The following is a 17,530-nucleotide window of genomic DNA, read 5'->3' on the forward strand; positions in this document are numbered from 1 at the left end:
ATTATGTTCCTCCAATAGGGAAGGGGCAGATGGAGAGGAGTCACTTCCTGGAGACTTCAGGTGTGGTAGCCGGCACCTCGCCCATAACCAGACAGGGATCTGAAGCTGGCAGGTAGGGGCCGCGAGAACTGGAAGGGTTGCTCAGGAAATATGGTGGGAGGCGAAAGGGGCGTCGAGGAGGCGGTGACTTAAATGCTGAGAAACGAATGCTGAAGGGAGCCCTGAAAAAAACCGACGAACGTGAGAGGAGGAAGCTGGGAGGGCATGGGGCGGGCTTAAGGAACTGGCGGCCGGGGCGGGCAAGAGCCGCTTCCTAACCAGACATCATCAGCTTTAGAGCTACCGCAATTTTAAAAAGCCGAGTTCATATGATCACTGCCGCCCCTGGAGTCAGAGCTAAGGCTCCATCTCTCGAGACGTTGAGCTCAGGTTCCTTCCTAACCCAATCCAGAAGGCGTGGGCAAGTTGTCGTGCCCCACGCTTGAGAGAAGTAATGGGGATGCTGACTGCTGACATGCCACGGAGGTGAGACAGGGTGGACAAGCCCCAGAGAACAAGATTAGGACTAGAGCTTTACTCTGTCATCCCTTCTTAGTGGTTCTTTGATGATTCCATGACTTTCTCCTGGAATTCAGGGTGTGCGTGACCTCTTCATGGTTAACTTTTTCAGGAAAGTGAGATACTCCTGTTTCCCTTGCTCCCTGAAGTGAATGCCCCAAGCCTACGCATACACCTTCATGTTACAGTTGAAGCGTAAAGATCAGTGAAAAAATGACATGTCTCTAAAATGTAGTGAGGATTCTTCTTGCCTTTTAAAGTTTTCCCCAAGTCTTCAGTTTTTATTTTCTGCGTGATGGGGAAGTTCTTCATTCCCAATAGAGTTCAGGGAATCTGAGAGACAGCTGGGAGAATCTGAGAGACAGCTCAAAGAGGAGTTGAGAAAAAACTGAGTTGGACCCTACCTGATCCCCCATTATGGCTAGGATGAATGTGGGGGTGGCACACAGCGAAGTAAACCCCAACACTCGAGTGATGAATAGCCGAGGCATCTGGCTGGCCTACATCATCTTGGTAGGACTGCTACATGTGGTTCTACTCAGCATCCCTTTCTTCAGCATTCCTGTTGTCTGGACCCTGACCAACGTCATCCACAACCTGGTGAGCACTAAACCATGCCCTTGTACCCATCCCAGTTTCCCAACCACAAGCAAAATAAAATTGCCAATTGTTTGGGGATTTGTATCTTCCTTTTGGGATCTTAACACAATTCTTGGACTGAAGAACTACTTTCTGCCCCTCACACTACCACCCTTCCTGTTCCCAGGCTATGTATATCTTCCTTCATATGGTGAAAGGGACACCCTTTGAGACTCCTGACCAAGGAAAGGCTCGGCTACTGACACACTGGGAACAAATGGACTATGGGCTCCAGTTTACCTCTTCCCGCAAGTTCCTGAGCATCTCTCCTATTGTGCTGTGAGTCTATGAGGGAAATGGGGGTAATGCTGGGTTAGAAAGCTCCAAGAGCCAGGCATAAAGGCCCAACAGGGAAGCTGTTAAAAACCAGGCTACCCATCTAAAACCCTTTGAAGAAATCATGGTATACTAGTTCTAAGCCTACAGAGAGCAATAAAATGTAGAAGACAGTACTGTAATCAAGCATTCCTTGCTGCCTCCTTGGTAGTAAGGAAATAAAGGGACTAAGATAAGAGTAAAACCAAATGATTTTACACTGCCGAAAGAAGTAAATAAAGGCAGAACTGATATTAATCTTCAAAAACACTGTAGGGAGTGGAAGCAAAGAGGACTCTTAACCGTCATACAGACTGAAATAGCCTCAGCTGTCATTTGCCATGTCATTAACAATAAACAGAAACTGACTTATAGTCTCCAGTTAAAGGTCTCTCTCCTGAACCCCAGCGTAAATGCTGTTGATATAGCTGGAATATTTTTAGATAATTTAGGACTACATATAATAAAACTGGTCATTTTACATAGAAGAGAAAGAACAGGGCACTGCAGTGCATGCCTGGAGTCCCAACTTCCTGGGAGGCTATAGCAGAAAGATTGTTTAAGCCCAGGAGTTTGAGGTTTACTGCACTTAATCACATTTATGAATAGCCAATGCACTCCAACCTGGGAAACATAGTGAGAACTGCCTCTTAAGAAAAACATATAGAGAAGGCTACCCTCACTCATCCTATTTTTTTCTCTCCCCAGCTATCTCCTGGCCAGCTTCTATACCAAGTATGATGCTGCACACTTCCTCATCAACACAGCCTCATTGCTCAGTGTACTGCTGCCAAAGTTGCCCCAGTTCCATGGGGTTCGTGTCTTCGGCATCAATAAATACTGAGGGATGGGTTTGGGACAGCTCCACGGGCATGGGGAAGGCACTGAAACAGGACTATAAAAAATCTTTCTCTTCTCCATACCATCTTCTACATCCTGAAAGCCTGAGAACTATGCAACCTTTCCCAGACTCCCAAGAAAAGAAGAGATTGGCAAATGGGGCTCCTAGGCCCAGTCCTGCTAGCGGCAAGTTTCTTTACCGGGTGAGGTAAGGGCCAGATCGCTCTCCTCCATAGCAGGAAGCCATTTGGGCAGCTTGTTTGGTGATTACATCTTTCCATATCTTCTACACCTACCACCTTCCAGCTCTGTTTTGCTGTGTATTTTTCTTCTAATAATTTTTTTCAGCTATGGCTGCAGTTTAATCAGCAGGAATGGTAGAGAGCTTGTCCTCATAAGGCTGGCGGGGGCGGGGGCGGGGAAAGATGGAATACCTAATGTAGTCCTAATGTAAAAAACTTAAAGCAATTCTCCAATCCCCTCTACTTTGGTCCAGTAAGAGGTGCTCTTCACTCTAGGCTTAAACTTAGTAGGGATCAGATTCTCAAATGAGAAAAAGGGCTCTAGCTGTATGGGCAAAAAAGAGGGAAGATACAGGTTGCCAGTTATACATTTATAGAAAGATAATCCCTGGCTTTAAATAGATATGTACATACAAATATGAACAAACTTAAAAAAAAATACAAATCCTTGGATCACAAGGGGGCTTCTGGGAACCCCCCATCCTTCCCCCTCACCCAAGGGCAGTGGGCATGAATCTACTTTTTAAAAATGATTAATTTTGGCCATCCTTGCAGAAAACAGCTTGAAATTGGGTGATTTACCCACAAAGTGAAAGTCGAGGGAAAATTCAGTTTCCACTCTCTGAACTCTTATGTATCTCTTATCATTAGGGCTACATGCTTTCTTGTTCTGTCTTTTAACTATTATATCAGGGAAAAGGAGAGGACTCCCTCCTGAAACGGGTCAGGAAAGAAGATAGACTTGTACCTTTAAAGGGCAGGAAAAAGTGTCGTCTGCTCTAAAAGCAAATGACAAGACGAAGGCATACAGACCCCAGGGAAATACCCAGTTCCCACACCTCAAAGGGATACATTGTCCAGCCCAGGTCCAGGCCCTAGGTTCTTTACTCTAGCTACCCACTATTTCTTTGGTATTGTCAAAAGACAAGATTCAGGCCGGGCGTGGTAGCTCATGCCTGTAATCTTGCACTTTGGGAAGCCAAGACGAGTGGATCACCTGAGCTCAGGAGTTCGAGACCAGCCTGGGCAACATGGTAAAACACCATCTCTACTGAAAATACAAAAAAAAAAAAAAAAAAAAAAAATTAGCCTGGCCAGGCATGGGGTGCGTGCCTATAATCCTAGCTACTCGGGAGGCTGAGATGGGACAATTGCTTGAACCCAGGAGACGGAAGTTGCAGTGAGCTTCTTCAGATTGTGCCACTGCATTCCAGCTGGGCAACAAAGCAAGACTCCATCTCAAAAAAAAAAAAAAAAAGATTCAGTTCCTGGGTGCTGGGGGAGGAGAGACAAATCAAACTCCATCCTGTGCTGTATATATCCTTTTGACTCCCTGACATTGATCTGAGGAAAGAGAAGGGGTATCAGCGTTGGAAGGGCCTCCTCACTTTCTTCCGCCGCTTCGTTTTGGCTTCTCCCTTGGGTACTGTGCTGTTGGGCTTAGAGGCTGCACTGGCTCCAGGGGCAGGCTGAGGAGCCGCAAAGAAGTTCCCATTGGGCATCTGCCCTGGGGGTACTTGAAATATCCGGCTCAAGAAATCCTGAAGATCAGCAGGAGGAGCATCTGGGGTAGCTCTGAGATAAAACAGAAGAAATGATAAGGCAAGAGATGTTAGAGTTATATGGTTACCTAAGTTAGATACACTTATCAGTTCCCAAACTTCCTAGAAAACAAGGCCCCTAGATTTCCTAAAGCAGGTCATCTGAAACCATATTCAAAACTGAAATAGTTGATAGATCAAAACTGAAATAGTTGATAGATTATTGATAGAAATACCACCTACCTCTGCCGCCCACTGGTGCCTGGAATCCGAGAACCAAATGAGATGTGATAGGGGACTCTGTGGGTATCTGGGGAGATACCTACACGCTGGCATCCAGCCCACTCTATAAACATGAGAAATAGCCAAAACTTCGCAGTTTAGATCACATAAAAGATCAGGAAGTATGAGGCTGTATTTCTAGAGGACAGAAGAGTACCTGTGATGTCATACACCTTTCCATCCATCACTGCAAAGTAGGTGATCTTGAGACCCAACATGCTTGACTCTGCCCAGAAGTCTCCTTCCTCAGCAGGATGTAGCCTATTACACTTAGCACAGTATCTGGCACTCTTAGGTTCCCGGTCCATTTCAAACCTCCTGCAACCAACAAAAGGATAGTTGCTTAATAATTTGTCAAGCCTACCTAAAGCATTGCTAGTAGTCTCATCATTATTCACCAATAGGGCTCAAACAACTAAAATTACCTCCACTTAGTTATTTCATATGCCTTCAATCTTCTATCTTAAAGCTACTTTTTCTTAGTGCTAATTCAATTCATCAGTCTCTTCACAGTATGACAAAGGTAGGAACTTAAGGGTCTTTTTACTGATTATGAAATACAGATGTAATTCTAGGAAGATCTTTGGTTACTTAATGCCTGAGCTGTGATTGTCCCATCCCTCTCCTCCTATTTTATACCTATGCTTTCCTTGGCATCGGCTACACATCATAGTATTCATTGCCTCCTTGAGATCATCTTGCAGCTTGGACAGAAACTCATTTACTGACCGGCTCAGTTCATTCTCTGCCATTCGTTTCCTAAGAGAAGAAACGCTTTGTAAGTCAGGATATTGAGGGAGGGACAAAGGGAAACACATCAATTGGCCTCTTGAGGCCCCTGTCTAGTTAGAAAGACAAGTGACTTCAGTTTTCTCCACCTCAAAGAGCCTCCAACCCCAAGTCCAGATGCCTCTCCTATTGAGGATTTTTCATTTACCATTATCTGACAATTTCCCATCTCCAACTTACATCTCATATTCCTTTCGCTTTTCAGCATTACTGACAATGTCCCAAGCTGCTCGCAAAACCTTGAAGGCCTCCTCAGCCCGGGGATGATGATTTTTGTCAGGATGAACCTACCAAGACAGAGAGATTTCAGTACAAATCCATTCCAACCTCTCCCCACGTTGAGTCTGTTCTCATATCAAAGGATTCTCTTTCATCACCCTTTTGAAGAGTTAGTGTAAATGATTAATTGCTCTGGCTCTGCAGATAGATGTGGTTCAGTTCACAGCTCTGTTAATTAGCTACATTACCTTGAATATCTATGGGTTTTTTTTCTTTTTTTTTTTTTTTTTTTTTTTTTGAGACGGAGTTTCGCTCTTGTTACCCAGGCTGGAGTGCAATGGCACGATCTCGGCTCACCGCAACCTCTGCCTCCTGGGTTCAAGCAATTCTCCTGCCTCAGCCTCCTGAGTAGCTGGGATTACAGGCACGTGCCACCATGCCCAGCTAATGTTTTTGTATTTTTAGTAGAGACGGGGTTTCACCATGTTGACCAGGATGGTCTTGATCTCTCGACCTCGTGATCCACCCGCCTCGGCCTCCCAAAGTGCTGGGATTACAGGCTTGAGCCACCGCGCCCGGCGGGTTTTTTTTCTTTTTGAGACAAGGTCTCGCTGTGTTGGCAGGGCTGGAGTGCAGTGGTCGGATCTCAGCTCACTGCAACCTCTGACTCCCAGTTTTTAGCAATTCTCCTGCCTCAGCCTCTCTAGTAGGTGAGATTACAGATGTGCGCCACCACGCCCAGCTAATTTTTTTGTATTTTTAGTGGAGATGGGGTTTCACCTAGTTGGCCAATCTGGTCTCAAACTTCTAACCTCAAGTGACCCTCCTGCCTCGGCCTCCCAAAGTGCTGGGATTACAGGCATGAGCCACTGCACCTAGCCTGAATATCTATCATAGACTGTTGGGAGGATTAAATAAGAATAAATATGAAGTATGTAGCAAAGAATCAGGTACTAGGGTGGATTCATCATCCCAGTTTGCCTGAGACTGTCCCAGTTTTAGCACTGAAAAGTCCCATGCCTCTAGAAACTCCTCCATCTCAGATGAATAGGGACAGTTGGTCTCTGGCACTCACATGTATCAGTCATAAAATAAGAGTTCCAAAGATGCTGTATGTTGAAACTCTGTTTTTGTTTTGAGATGGAGTTTCCCTCTTGTTGCCTGGGTTGGAGTGCAATGGCATGATCTTGCAACCTGCACTGCCCAGGTTGAAGCAGGTCTCCTGCCTCAGCATCCCAAGTAGCTGGGATTACAGGTGCATGTCACCACACTTAAAATTTTGTATTTTTGTAGAGATGGGGTGTCTCCATGTTGGTCAGGCTGGTCTCCTGACCTCAGGTGATCTGCCCACCTCGGCCTCCCAAAGTGCTGGGATTATAGGCATGAGCCATCATGCCAGGCCTGGAACTCATTCTTTTATAACTAGAAGATTCTCATATTCAAAATTTCCTACAGTGATCTGCCTTTCAGTCCCAGAAATGAAACGGCATATCATGGTCTCGGAGGCTTTTTATATACTCTTCTCCAAGACAAATAATATCCTCTCTTCCTACAGCTTCCTGATTGTACCCATCCCCATTCCTCAAAAATACAGAGATAAAGCTAGTCCTGACTGATGCCAAATAACTAAATACTGTTAACTACATTCCTAAGCTAACTGAACAGCCTTTTAGTCATGTTCACACTGGGGCCTAGTAAGGCAGTGAGGGGTTCAATAAAAGCCCAGATACACTCTGGTCCAGGACAAGAGAGATATTTGGGGTATAGGGACAGATGTTTTGAGGGTAGGGGAACTTAACTACATCTCTACTCCAAGAGAAAATGAGAATTTTTGTTAAGAATATTCTCAGCCGGGTGCGGTGGCTCACGCTTGTAATCCCAGCACTTTGGGAGGCTAAGGCAGGTGGATCACGAGGTCAAGAGATCGAGACCATCCTGTTCAACATAGTAAAACCCCGTCTCTACTAAAATACAAAAATTAGCTGGGCGTGGTGGCGTGCGCCTGTAGTCCCAGCTACTCGGGAGGCTGAGGCAGGAAAATTGCTTGAAGCCAGGAGGTGGAGGTTGCAGTGAGCTGAGATCACACCACTGCACTCCAGCCTGGCGCCTAGCGAAAAAGCAAGACTCTGTCTTAAAAAAAAAAGAATAATATTCTCAGGCTGGGTGAGGTGGCTCATACCTGTAATCCCAGCACTGGGAGGCTAATGCAGGTGGATCACCTGAGGTCAGGAGTTGGAGACCAGCCTGACCAACATAGAGAAACCCTATCTCTATTAAAAATACAAAATTAACCAAGCATAGTGGTACATGCCTGTAATCCCAACTGCTCAGGAGGCTGAGGCAGGAGAATCACTTGAAGCCAGGAGGTGGAGGTTGTGGTGAGTCCAGATCACACCACTGCACTCCAGCCTTGGCAAAAGAGTGAAACTCGGTCTTAAAAAAAAAAAAAAAAAGAATGATATTGTCCAAAACAAGATGTCTGCTAAAAGAAAGTGAGAAAGCTGGGCGCGGTGGCTCAAGCCTATAATCGCAGCACTTTGGGAGGCCAAGGTGGGTGGATCACGAGGTCAAGAGATCGAGACCATCCTGGTCAACATGGTGAAACCCCGTCTCTACTAAAAATACAAAAAATTAGCTGGGCATGGTGGCGCGTGCCTGTAATCCCAGCTACTCAGGAGGCTGAGGCAGGAGAATTGCCTGAACCCAGGAGGTGGAGGTTGCGGTGAGCCGAGATCGCGCCATTGCACTCCAGCCTGGGTAACAAGAGTGAAACTCCATCTCAAAAAAAAAAAAAGAAAGTGAGAAAACAGTTCTACTATTAGAATCAGTAACAATGAGAGTGAACAATTGTTACCCACTCTAAGAATACAGCAGACGCCAGACGCAGTGGCTCATGCCTGTAATCCCAGCACTCTGGAAGGCCGAGGCAGGCAGATTACTCGAGTCCAGGAGTTCAAGATCAGGCTAGGCAAATAGCGAAACCCCATCTCTACTAAAAACACAAAAAATTAGCCTAGTGTGGTAGTGCATGCCTGTAGTCCCAGGAAGTTGAGGTGGAAGAATCACCTGAGATCGTGCCAGTGTACTCTAGCATGGGGAACTGGAATGAGACCTTGTCTCAAAAAAAAAGAATATACCAAGCTACCTACAAAGGAGCAGACATTTCCCACCAGAACTAATTCAGTCTTTTGGCGAGTTACAGGCATGGTGGTTTACTGTACCTTTCATCATTAATGGAAATTTTAGTTGCCCACTCCTAAAGTCATGCAGCCTCTGAGGTAATTTACACACTGTGATGTTGTTATTAGTCCAGCTCCATACGCTGAGCTCCAAGCACTCCAGTGAAAGTAGGCCTCCACTTACACACTTATATTCATAATATAGTTTTATTTGTACAGAAATAGCAGTAACAATCTGGTATCTAATAATAGTAACCTATTATCTACTTCTAATGCAATTCAATTGCATGCTTGTATTAAACCATTTTCCTCAAGCACATGGTGCATCACAACTCCCATCTGCACACCCTCTTATCATTAAAAGCAACCATATTTTCATGTATGACATATATATGCATACACCTATGATTTATGTTCCATTCTCCTTCCCTCTTCTGAGTTGCTGATCCTGAAAACAGCCAGTTTTCTCTATCTGGTGCTAAAATACTTACTCACATGCACTCCCTGACCCTCCCACACTAGGTCCTTATTTGCTTCTCTGGGAGAAATAGTTGAGTTACCCCATGTTTTTTTTTTTTTTTTTTTGAGACGGAGTTTCGCTCTTGTTACCCAGGCTGGAGTGCAGTGGCACGATCTCGGCTCACCGCAACCTCTGCCTCCTGGGTTCAAGCAATTCTCCTGCCTCAGCCTCCCTAGTAGCTGGGACTACAGGCGTGCGCCACCATGCCCAGCTAATTTTTGTATTTTTAGTAGAGACGGGGTTTCACCATGTTGACCAGGATGGTCTCGATCTCTTGACCTCGTGATCCACCCGCCTTGGCCTCCCAAAGTGCTGGGATTACAGGCGTGAGCCACGCGCCTGGCTACCCCATGTTTAAAAAAAAAAAAAAAACCCTCATTTGTTCAGGGAAGAGCAACCGAGGTGCTCTCTGAATAGGTCTTTTTCCCACTCTAGATATTCCAGGTGAGTGATTTCTACACTACCTACTGTACCAGGTTCAAAAAACTATAGCTCATGACAGGAAACAAAATGGAGGGAAGATCAGAACCCATAGTAGAAGGGAAAATGCCCCTCTTTTTTTTTTTCTTTTTTTTTTGAGACACGGTCTGGCTTTGCTGTCCATAATGGAGGTGCAGTGGCATGATTCTGGCTCATTGCAGCCTCAACCTCCTGGACTCAACTGATCCTTCCACCTCAGTCTCCCAAGTAGCTGGGACTACAAGCATGCACCACCAAGCCCGGCCTCTCAAAGTGCTGGGCTTACAGGTGTAAACCACTACATCTGACCCAAAAAGTCTTTATGACTCTTTCCTAAGAATATGTTAACCTTCACCTTTCCATTAACTTTCTTCTCTGCCTGCCTTTTATTCTACTCTCCCTAAAATTGGAATAGAAAATATGGGAACAAAAGAGGAACAAGAAACAGAAGCGTACTCACCATCACTGCCAGCTGTCTATAGGCCTTCTTCAGTTCAACATCTGATGCTGTGGCCTCAACCCCCAGTACATGGAAAGGGTTTAGCTCATCCTCAGGAACCCCAGCCATGGTCAAGAGTCGAGCCACTTCCTCTTCAGGCTGGCAGTAGCGCCCACTAGCTACAGATGCATTCCCTTGCCTGTTAGTACTCTGCTTGACCCAAGGCAACTCCAGCCAGCCCCACTGAACTATTCTTACCAGCTGCTGCCATGCCCTGCTATCTCTCAGCAGAGTCAAGCAACGCTGCAAGGCTGGAGAATCCAGCCAAGAGAAGAGCCAGGTGGCCTTATTCCTCCAGCCTAACCGGTCACCTAGTCCCACCAGAAACCGCCAGCCCAACTGTAGAAAGCCCAAAAAGAGGGCCAGAGCCAGGAGCAGCAAAGCACCCAGCAGCCTAAGAAAACGGGTAAACAGTCTTAAGCCACAGTAAAACCTCTGGCTTAGAAATTGAAACATGACCTGGGCCCAGCCCCCGAGCCGCCCTGTCCAGACTCCTACCCAAACTCGAAAAAGGTCCAAATCACTGCTTTTCAGCTGCCTGCATGCATAGATGAGATGGCCACAAGTTTCTACGTACTCTCCCACCAATACCAGTAATTCAATCAGCCACCAAAAGCCTGCCTGTCCAAGTTGACATAGTTCCTCGGCTCCCCACAATCCCAGGCCTCTGCGCTTATCTGTCTGACTTCGTTTCCGGCCCAGCCGATGTCGACCAGGGGACCTGGGATCCCTACGCAGACCCTCCCGACTATCCTCCTTCGTTGCAACGCGGTGTCGCTGTCTCCGGGGTGGAGGTTTCTTTCCGCTGGACACATGTGAAAAATAATTGGGGAACTTAAGAGATTCTTCATCATCATATTCCTCTTCCAACTCTTCATCTTCCCCGAAGGATGGAGAGGTACAGTGGTGGCAAAAGTTGCTAGAAGAGCCATCTCCTCCCTCAGAGTAAGGCCCTTCTGGAATTCCAGGGGTTCCCTGGCAGTTGCAAGCAGATGGAATGGAAAGAAAAGAAGGGTTCCCATCCTCCTGGTACACAGCCTTGTTTTCTTTTGAGAGTTCCTGGTCCACTCCTGACTCCTCTTCTGAAGATGCCTCACTCTGATCAGGGTCTTCTGCCTCTCTAGGTGGTCCTGGACCCCTTGGGGGGCCATGGCTTGGGTCCGACCAGTGGGCTGGGTTTGGGTGCCGTGTGTACTTAGGACCAGAGTGCTCTGTGAGGCAGTGGGTACCATTAGGAGCAGTCCCTGCGTAGTCCCTGAGTCCTGAGAATGAAGGTATTTCAGGGTCCACGGAGGGTCCTAAAGTCCTGAGGGAGGCACCACTACTGTGGTGGGCTCTGCACAACCCACTTTCTCCGGGGTGCTTCTGGGCCATGACCCCGGGGCTTCCTGAGGGTCTTAGGTCACGGCCATCATGGTGTGTTCTGATGCCTGTAACAGATACCAAGGTGGGGACGGTCAAGGATGGGACCAAGAGAGAAATGAAACAATCTTAAATAGTGGACATATTTAATACATCCACCGCCCTTGTTTTCCCAAGTTCTTTGGGGGTATTTGCTATTCTTAGCAGTAAGCGAAAACTAAACTCACCAAAACCCTGCTTACTGCTTGCTCCCTCCCCTCCTCCAAATCACTTAAGTTTTTCTTCTTTCCCCAGAAAACTATAATCTTCAAGAGGGAGGAACCGTAAAGGGTGTGGTCAGGGGAGGAGAGGGTCACTCTCAGGAAAAAGGGAAAGACGGCCAGCCAGAAAGGGGGCAACAGACAGCTGTTGAAGGGTGGGAACCGTGCGGCCCAAGAGGAAAACCTGGGGACGGAGCTTAGAACTGCCCCTAAGAAAGACTACCAGAGAACCCACCGGCTGTGTAGAAGGGAAGAAGTGGGTGGGCGCGGTGGCTTACGCCTGTAATCCCAGCACTTTGGGAGGCTGAGGCGGGCGGACCACGAGGTCAGTAGTTCGAGACCAGCCTGGAAAACATGGTGAAACCCGTCTCTATGAAAAATACAAAAATTACCCGGGCGTGGTGGCGAGCGCCTGTAATCCCAGCTACTCAGGAGGCTGAGGCAGGAGAATCGCTTGAACCCGGGAGGCGGAGGTTGCAGTGAGCAGAGATCGCGCCACTGCATTCCACCCTGGGCGACAGAGCGAGAAACTCTGTCTTTTAAAAAAAAAAAAAAAAGAAAGAAAGAAAAAAGGGACTAAGGTAACGTACCGAAGAACGGCGGTAACTCCTCCCCCTCGAGCCGCAAGGCCTGAGGCCAGGGGGAGCTACGAGAGCCGCTCTCCCGGCTCCGCCTCCCGTTCACGCTCTGCTTCCGCCTTCCGTCCCCGCCGTCGCCGACCAGGGCCTACTTCCACTTCCGGGGTCACCCGGGAAGCGACGGGAAGGAAAAGGAACAGTGGTTGGCGGAGAGGCGAGCCAGTCCAGCTAGCGCTGGGTAGGCACCAAGGAGGCGGTCCTAAGGAAGTACTGGCCCCGCCCTTTAAAGGGCCTTTTGGTGCTTCCCTCTGCGTGTGGGAATAGGATTCCCGCAGGTTGGCAGGTGGGCTCTGCACCAATGCCTGCAGACTAGGGGAAGACTCTCAGGATTGCTCTGGCTGTTCCTAGGCTTTGGATTCCTGGGGCATGGAGGGCAGCCACCGAACCACACATAGTCTCTTTGCCTTGCACACAAAACCAGGGAGCTCAGAAGAGCCTGCCCTGATCCCTTTTGTGCCGGCTGCTGCGATAACAGAGGCCCCTTTGTATCCTGCGGAGGTGGAGAAGAAGAGAGGGTGCCCGGGACTGGCCTCCTCCCTAGCTCCGCAGCACTGCCTCTCCTTTCACAGCAACCCACGGCCTCCCCTGCGCCTGACCCAGCTGGTGAGCAACCCCTAATAACTGCAGCTCCCACGGCCTGGATCCGCCCCTCTGGACGTAGCTCCCCAGGCCCGATCGCCGAGCGGTGCCTGGGAACTGGGAGCGTAACTCAGCTAGGCTCAGAACCTAAGCTGAGAGCCAAAGAACACTGAACTTATCCACATGCTGCTTGACATCTCATCTGCATACCAGGCTATTTGGTCGACGTCCGCATGCGCCCCGCCCCCACGTAGACCCAGCTGGGTTCCCTTTTTGTTGGTCCCCTGCACACGCCTCTAGCCTTACAGCTCTCCTGTCAGTGCCCCTTCCAGGCCCCGTCTTGATCCGAAAGTTTTTCCACACATGAACCCCCCGCTGGCGCTCCCAGACCAGCAAAGCCCCTTCCCTAGATCCCGGATCCCTACCACCCCGTTCTCCAGAAGACAATACTCCAATTCTCTGGGAAGTGGAAGAAACCAAACTGGAGTTAGGGGGGGCGCTGGGACCCTTATTGGGGCTTTGAGAGCTTCCAGTTGTCGAGTCATCTCCTAAGTATTCGAAGACCCTTCCCCACAACTCTTGGGATGACCCTCAAGACTCTTACCTGCTATATAGTTGGGGGTCTCTGGTCCTGGACTAGAGCAGTAGGCAACCTGTGTCCCCCCACGTACAGGGGAAAGACTTGGAGGAGCCTGCCTTGTGATGTCATTCCCCCACCCCGCTCCCGCTCCTACCGCGCGCGCGCACACTCATACACACACACACACACACACACACACACACCCTGTCTTCTTCCTTCACCCCCCCAAACTACACACACACACACACACACCCTGTCTCCTTCCTCCACCCCCCAAACTACACACACACACACACACACACACACACACACACCCTGTCTCCTTCCTCCACCCCCCAAACTACACACACACACACACACACACACACACCCGTCTCCTTCCTCCACCCCCCAAACTACACACACACACACACAGTCTCCTTCCTCCACCCCCCAAACTACACACACACACACACACACACGTCTCCTTCCTCCACCCCCCAAACTACACACACACATACACACACACATACCCGTCTCCTTCCTCCACCCCCAAACTACACACACACACACCCTGTCTCCTTCCTCCACCCCCCAAACTACACACACACACCCCGTCTCCTTCCTCCACCCCCCAAACTAACACACACACACACACACACACACACACCCTGTCGCCTTCCTCCACCCCCCAAACTACACACACACACACACACACACTTCTTCCTCCACCCCCCAAACTACACACACACACACATACACACACACACCCCGTCTCCTTCCTCCACCCCCCAAACTACACACACACACACACACACACACCCGTCTCCTTCCTCCACCCCCCAAACTACACACACACATACACACACACGCACCCATCTCCTTCCTCCACCCCCCAGACTACACACACACACACGCACACACACACCCTGTCTCCTTCCTCCATCCCCCAAACTACACACACACACACACACACACACGCACACACACACCCTGTCTCCTTCCTCCACCCCCTAAGCTAGTTGCGTTTAGCTCTAGCTTGGGCTAGAGCTAGGGCTTGGGCTAGAGCTAGGGCCTCGGCCGCGATTTGAAAGAGCTTAGGGGGCAACAAACAGATTGGCCATGGGGGTGCCTTCGACTGACAGCCACCCCGGCGCCTAGGACCTCCGGGTGGGGATGCAGGTGGGGATCTATGGAAGCACTTCCACCCCGTCCTCTCCTCAACCCTGGCAGGGTGGTGAGTAGTTAACACCCTCTCCTCACCCCTCCTCCCTTGTTTAGAGTCCCCAGACTTCCAAGCGGATTGAGGAGAGGAGTCCCGGGAGCCAACCTTTCAGCCTGTTAGGACCTTGAGATCCAAAGGACAGCTGAAGGAAGTAAAGTGCCTGCATCCATGCCACCTCATTCCCACAGTGCCCCAAACGCCAGCTCCTCCTTGGTGTTCTCCTTTCAGGATCTGAATTAAAATCCCATTGGCCACTCTGATACTTCTGGGGGAAGAGTGGGGTAGGAAAAGTCCCACCAATATCCTAAGGGGAGGTTCCGGTGGCTGCCAGGATGTGAGATGTGAATGGGGCAAGGCACTGAAAAAAAAAGTTGAAGGAGTCAGGGGAAAGCAGAAAAGAGTTATGGAAAGAAGGCCAGGCGCGGTGGCTCAAGCTTGTAATCGCAGCACTTTGGGAGGCTGAGCCGGGTGGATCACGAGGTCGAGAGATCGAGACCATCCTGGTCAACATGGTGAAACCCTGTCTCTACTAAAAATACAAAAAATTAGCTGGGCATGGTGGCGCGTGCCTGTAATCCCAGCTACTCAGGAGGCTGAGGCAGGAGAATTGCCTGAACCCAGGAGGCGGAGGTTGTGGTGAGCCGAGATCGAGCCATTGCACTCCAGCCTGGGTAACAAGAGCGAAACTCCGTCTCCAAAAAAAAAAAAAAAAGAGTTATGGAAAGAAAGAAGGGTCTCAGGGAAGTCTAGGAGGAAAGAGTAGAATTCCAAAGAGGTTTTTTTTTTTTTTTTTAGGATAAATGGGGGAAAGATGAGGCTTGAGAGAAACATAACAGGAAGGTCAAATGGGTTTCTTTAGGGTGTGTGTTTAGGGTAGGATTCAGGGTCTAAAGAGGCCTCCTTGAGTCTGTATTGCCCCTCCAAAGCAGTGGTCTTTTTTATTTTTATTTATTTATTTTTTTTTTTGAGACAGGGTGGTGGTACATTGTACAACCTCTGCTCACTGCAACCTCCACCTCCCTGGTTCCAGCGATTCTTCTGTCTCAGCCTCCAAAGTAGCTAGGATAACAGGTGCCTGCCACCACGTCCAGCTAATTTTTTGTATTTTTAGCAGAGACGGGGTTTCACCATGTTGGCCAGGCTGGTCTCGAACTCCTGACCTCAGGTGATCCATCTTCCTTGACCACCCAAAGTGCTGGGATTACAGGCACAAGCCACCTTGCCTGGCCCTTTTTTTTTTTTTTTTTTTTTTTGTGATGGAGTCTCACTGTGTCACCCAGGCCGGAGTGCAGTAGCATGATCTTGGCTCGCTGCAACCTCCGCCTCCTGGATTCAAGCGATTCTCATGGCTCAGACTCCCGAGTAGTGGGATTACAGACATGAACCACCATGCCTGGCTAAATTTGGTATTTTTAATAGAGATGGGGTTTCACCATGTTCCGGGCTGGTCTCAAACTCCCAACCTCAAGTGATCCTCCCACCTCAGCCTCCCAAAGTGCTGGGAGTACAGATGTGAGTGGCTGCACCCAGCCAGCAGTGGTCTTGAGCCACCAGCAACGGCATCTCCAACTCCTTTGGACCCGACAGCAAAAGGCCAAATGGCACCGGACCCCCTCTAGGGTGGGGCTTTGTGAGGGCAACTATCGGCACCAGCTCCCCGCCAATACCCAGAGCCCTGCTGACAGTCTTGCTCCAGTGAGTGTGGGGCTTGGGGATACCCTGGGCGGATCAAGCAGAGGGCATATGGGGATGATCAGGGTGGGAGGGGGGCTCTGACCCAGGCCCCTCCTTACTCCCTCTCTGCCTTGTACCCCTCCTGAGTTATCTCCAGAGTCTTCGAGAGTGCCAACTGGGACCAGGACCTCAGGCCACAGCCCCCCACACCATCCTGGACCTGGATTCTGATAATGGTTCCACTGTATCCCTCACCATATCCTCTGGTTCTAACCAGACCTGAACCTAGACCTCCACTTTTGCCCTCACCCCATAAGGACCTGGGAACATTAGGTGAGCAGGGTTGGAGCCCACAGGACCCACACACAAACTTCCCCACCTCTTGGACTTGCAGATAGGATCTGTGCTTTAACCCAGACCAGCCTTGTAGGGATATGTTTAAAGAACAGAGAGGAGTCCTGTGGGAAAGAGGGAGGAAGGGAAATATGAATACCTACCTCTCACCAATAATAGAGGTGCCCTGGTCCCCAAAGAGACTGACTCCTGGCCCAGCACGGTGGCTCATGCTTGTAATCCCAGCACTTTGGGAGGCCAAGGTAGGCAGATCACGAGGTCAGGAGTTTGAGACCAGCCTGGCCAACACGGTGAAACCCCGTCTCTACTAAAAATACAAAAATTAGCCGGGCACTATCTTCCAGGTGCAGGCGCCTGTAATCCCAACTGCTTAGGAGACCGAGGCAGGAGAATTGCTTGAACCCAGGGGGTGGGGGTTGCAGGGAGCCGAGACCGTGCCATTGCCCTCCAGCCTGGGTGACAAAGTGAGACTCCATCTCAAAAAAGAAAAAAGAAAGAAAGAAAGAAACTGACTCCCAAATTCCCACCAAGCCTTACCTATATAGCCTTTTTTTTTTTTTTTTTTTTTTTTTTTGAGACAAAGTCTTGTTCTGTCATTCAGGCTGGAGTGCCCTGGTGTGATCACACCTCATGACAACTTGACTTCCCAGGCCCAAGCGAGCCTCCCATTCAGCCTCCTGGGTGGCTGAGACCACAGATGCCACACACAGCTAATTTTTTTTATTTATTTTTATTTTTATTTTTTTGCAGAGACAGGGTCTCACTATGTTGCCCAGGCTGGTCTTGAACTCCTGGGC

At 49.1% G+C, this 17,530-nt stretch overlaps 2 protein-coding genes and 1 pseudogene across 7 annotated transcripts; 2 read left to right on the plus strand and 1 right to left on the minus strand.

The window, feature by feature from the left end:
• Positions 1–9: 9 nt before the first annotated feature.
• On the plus strand, positions 10–2,837 carry ORMDL2 (ORMDL sphingolipid biosynthesis regulator 2). 2 transcript variants are annotated; one of them, XM_010349944.3, is made up of 4 exons: positions 10–112; positions 984–1,158; positions 1,325–1,476; positions 2,221–2,837. In XM_010349944.3, exons 1-4 carry the CDS (start codon positions 30–32, stop codon positions 2,354–2,356), a joined length of 546 nt encoding a protein of 181 aa, XP_010348246.2. In that variant the 5' UTR covers positions 10–29; the 3' UTR covers positions 2,357–2,837. The 2 variants fall into 2 exon arrangements, with proteins under 2 accessions (XP_010348246.2, XP_074258829.1); XM_074402728.1 differs by having other exon boundaries at positions 25–112; positions 671–1,158.
• Positions 2,838–2,946: 109 nt separating this feature from the next.
• Positions 2,947–13,630, minus strand: DNAJC14 (DnaJ heat shock protein family (Hsp40) member C14). 5 transcript variants are annotated; one of them, XM_074402726.1, is made up of 9 exons: positions 13,526–13,624; positions 12,295–12,439; positions 11,940–12,049; positions 10,044–11,512; positions 5,387–5,493; positions 5,057–5,176; positions 4,575–4,735; positions 4,379–4,481; positions 2,947–4,169 (listed from the first exon to the last, which is right to left on the minus strand). In XM_074402726.1, exons 4-9 carry the CDS (start codon positions 11,454–11,456, stop codon positions 3,959–3,961), a joined length of 2,115 nt encoding a protein of 704 aa, XP_074258827.1. In that variant the 5' UTR covers positions 11,457–11,512; positions 11,940–12,049; positions 12,295–12,439; positions 13,526–13,624; the 3' UTR covers positions 2,947–3,958. The 5 variants fall into 5 exon arrangements, with proteins under 5 accessions (XP_074258827.1, XP_010348240.1, XP_010348241.1 ...); XM_010349938.3 differs by lacking the exon at positions 11,940–12,049 and having other exon boundaries at positions 13,526–13,623; XM_010349939.3 differs by lacking the exons at positions 11,940–12,049; positions 12,295–12,439 and having other exon boundaries at positions 13,526–13,630.
• On the plus strand, positions 12,709–17,274 carry LOC101052532 (uncharacterized; annotated as a pseudogene).
• The last annotated feature ends 256 nt before the right edge of the window (positions 17,275–17,530 follow it).

The sequence above is a fragment of the Saimiri boliviensis genome, chromosome 7, assembly GCF_048565385.1.
Source record: "Saimiri boliviensis isolate mSaiBol1 chromosome 7, mSaiBol1.pri, whole genome shotgun sequence".
Lineage (NCBI taxonomy): Eukaryota > Metazoa > Chordata > Mammalia > Primates > Cebidae > Saimiri > Saimiri boliviensis.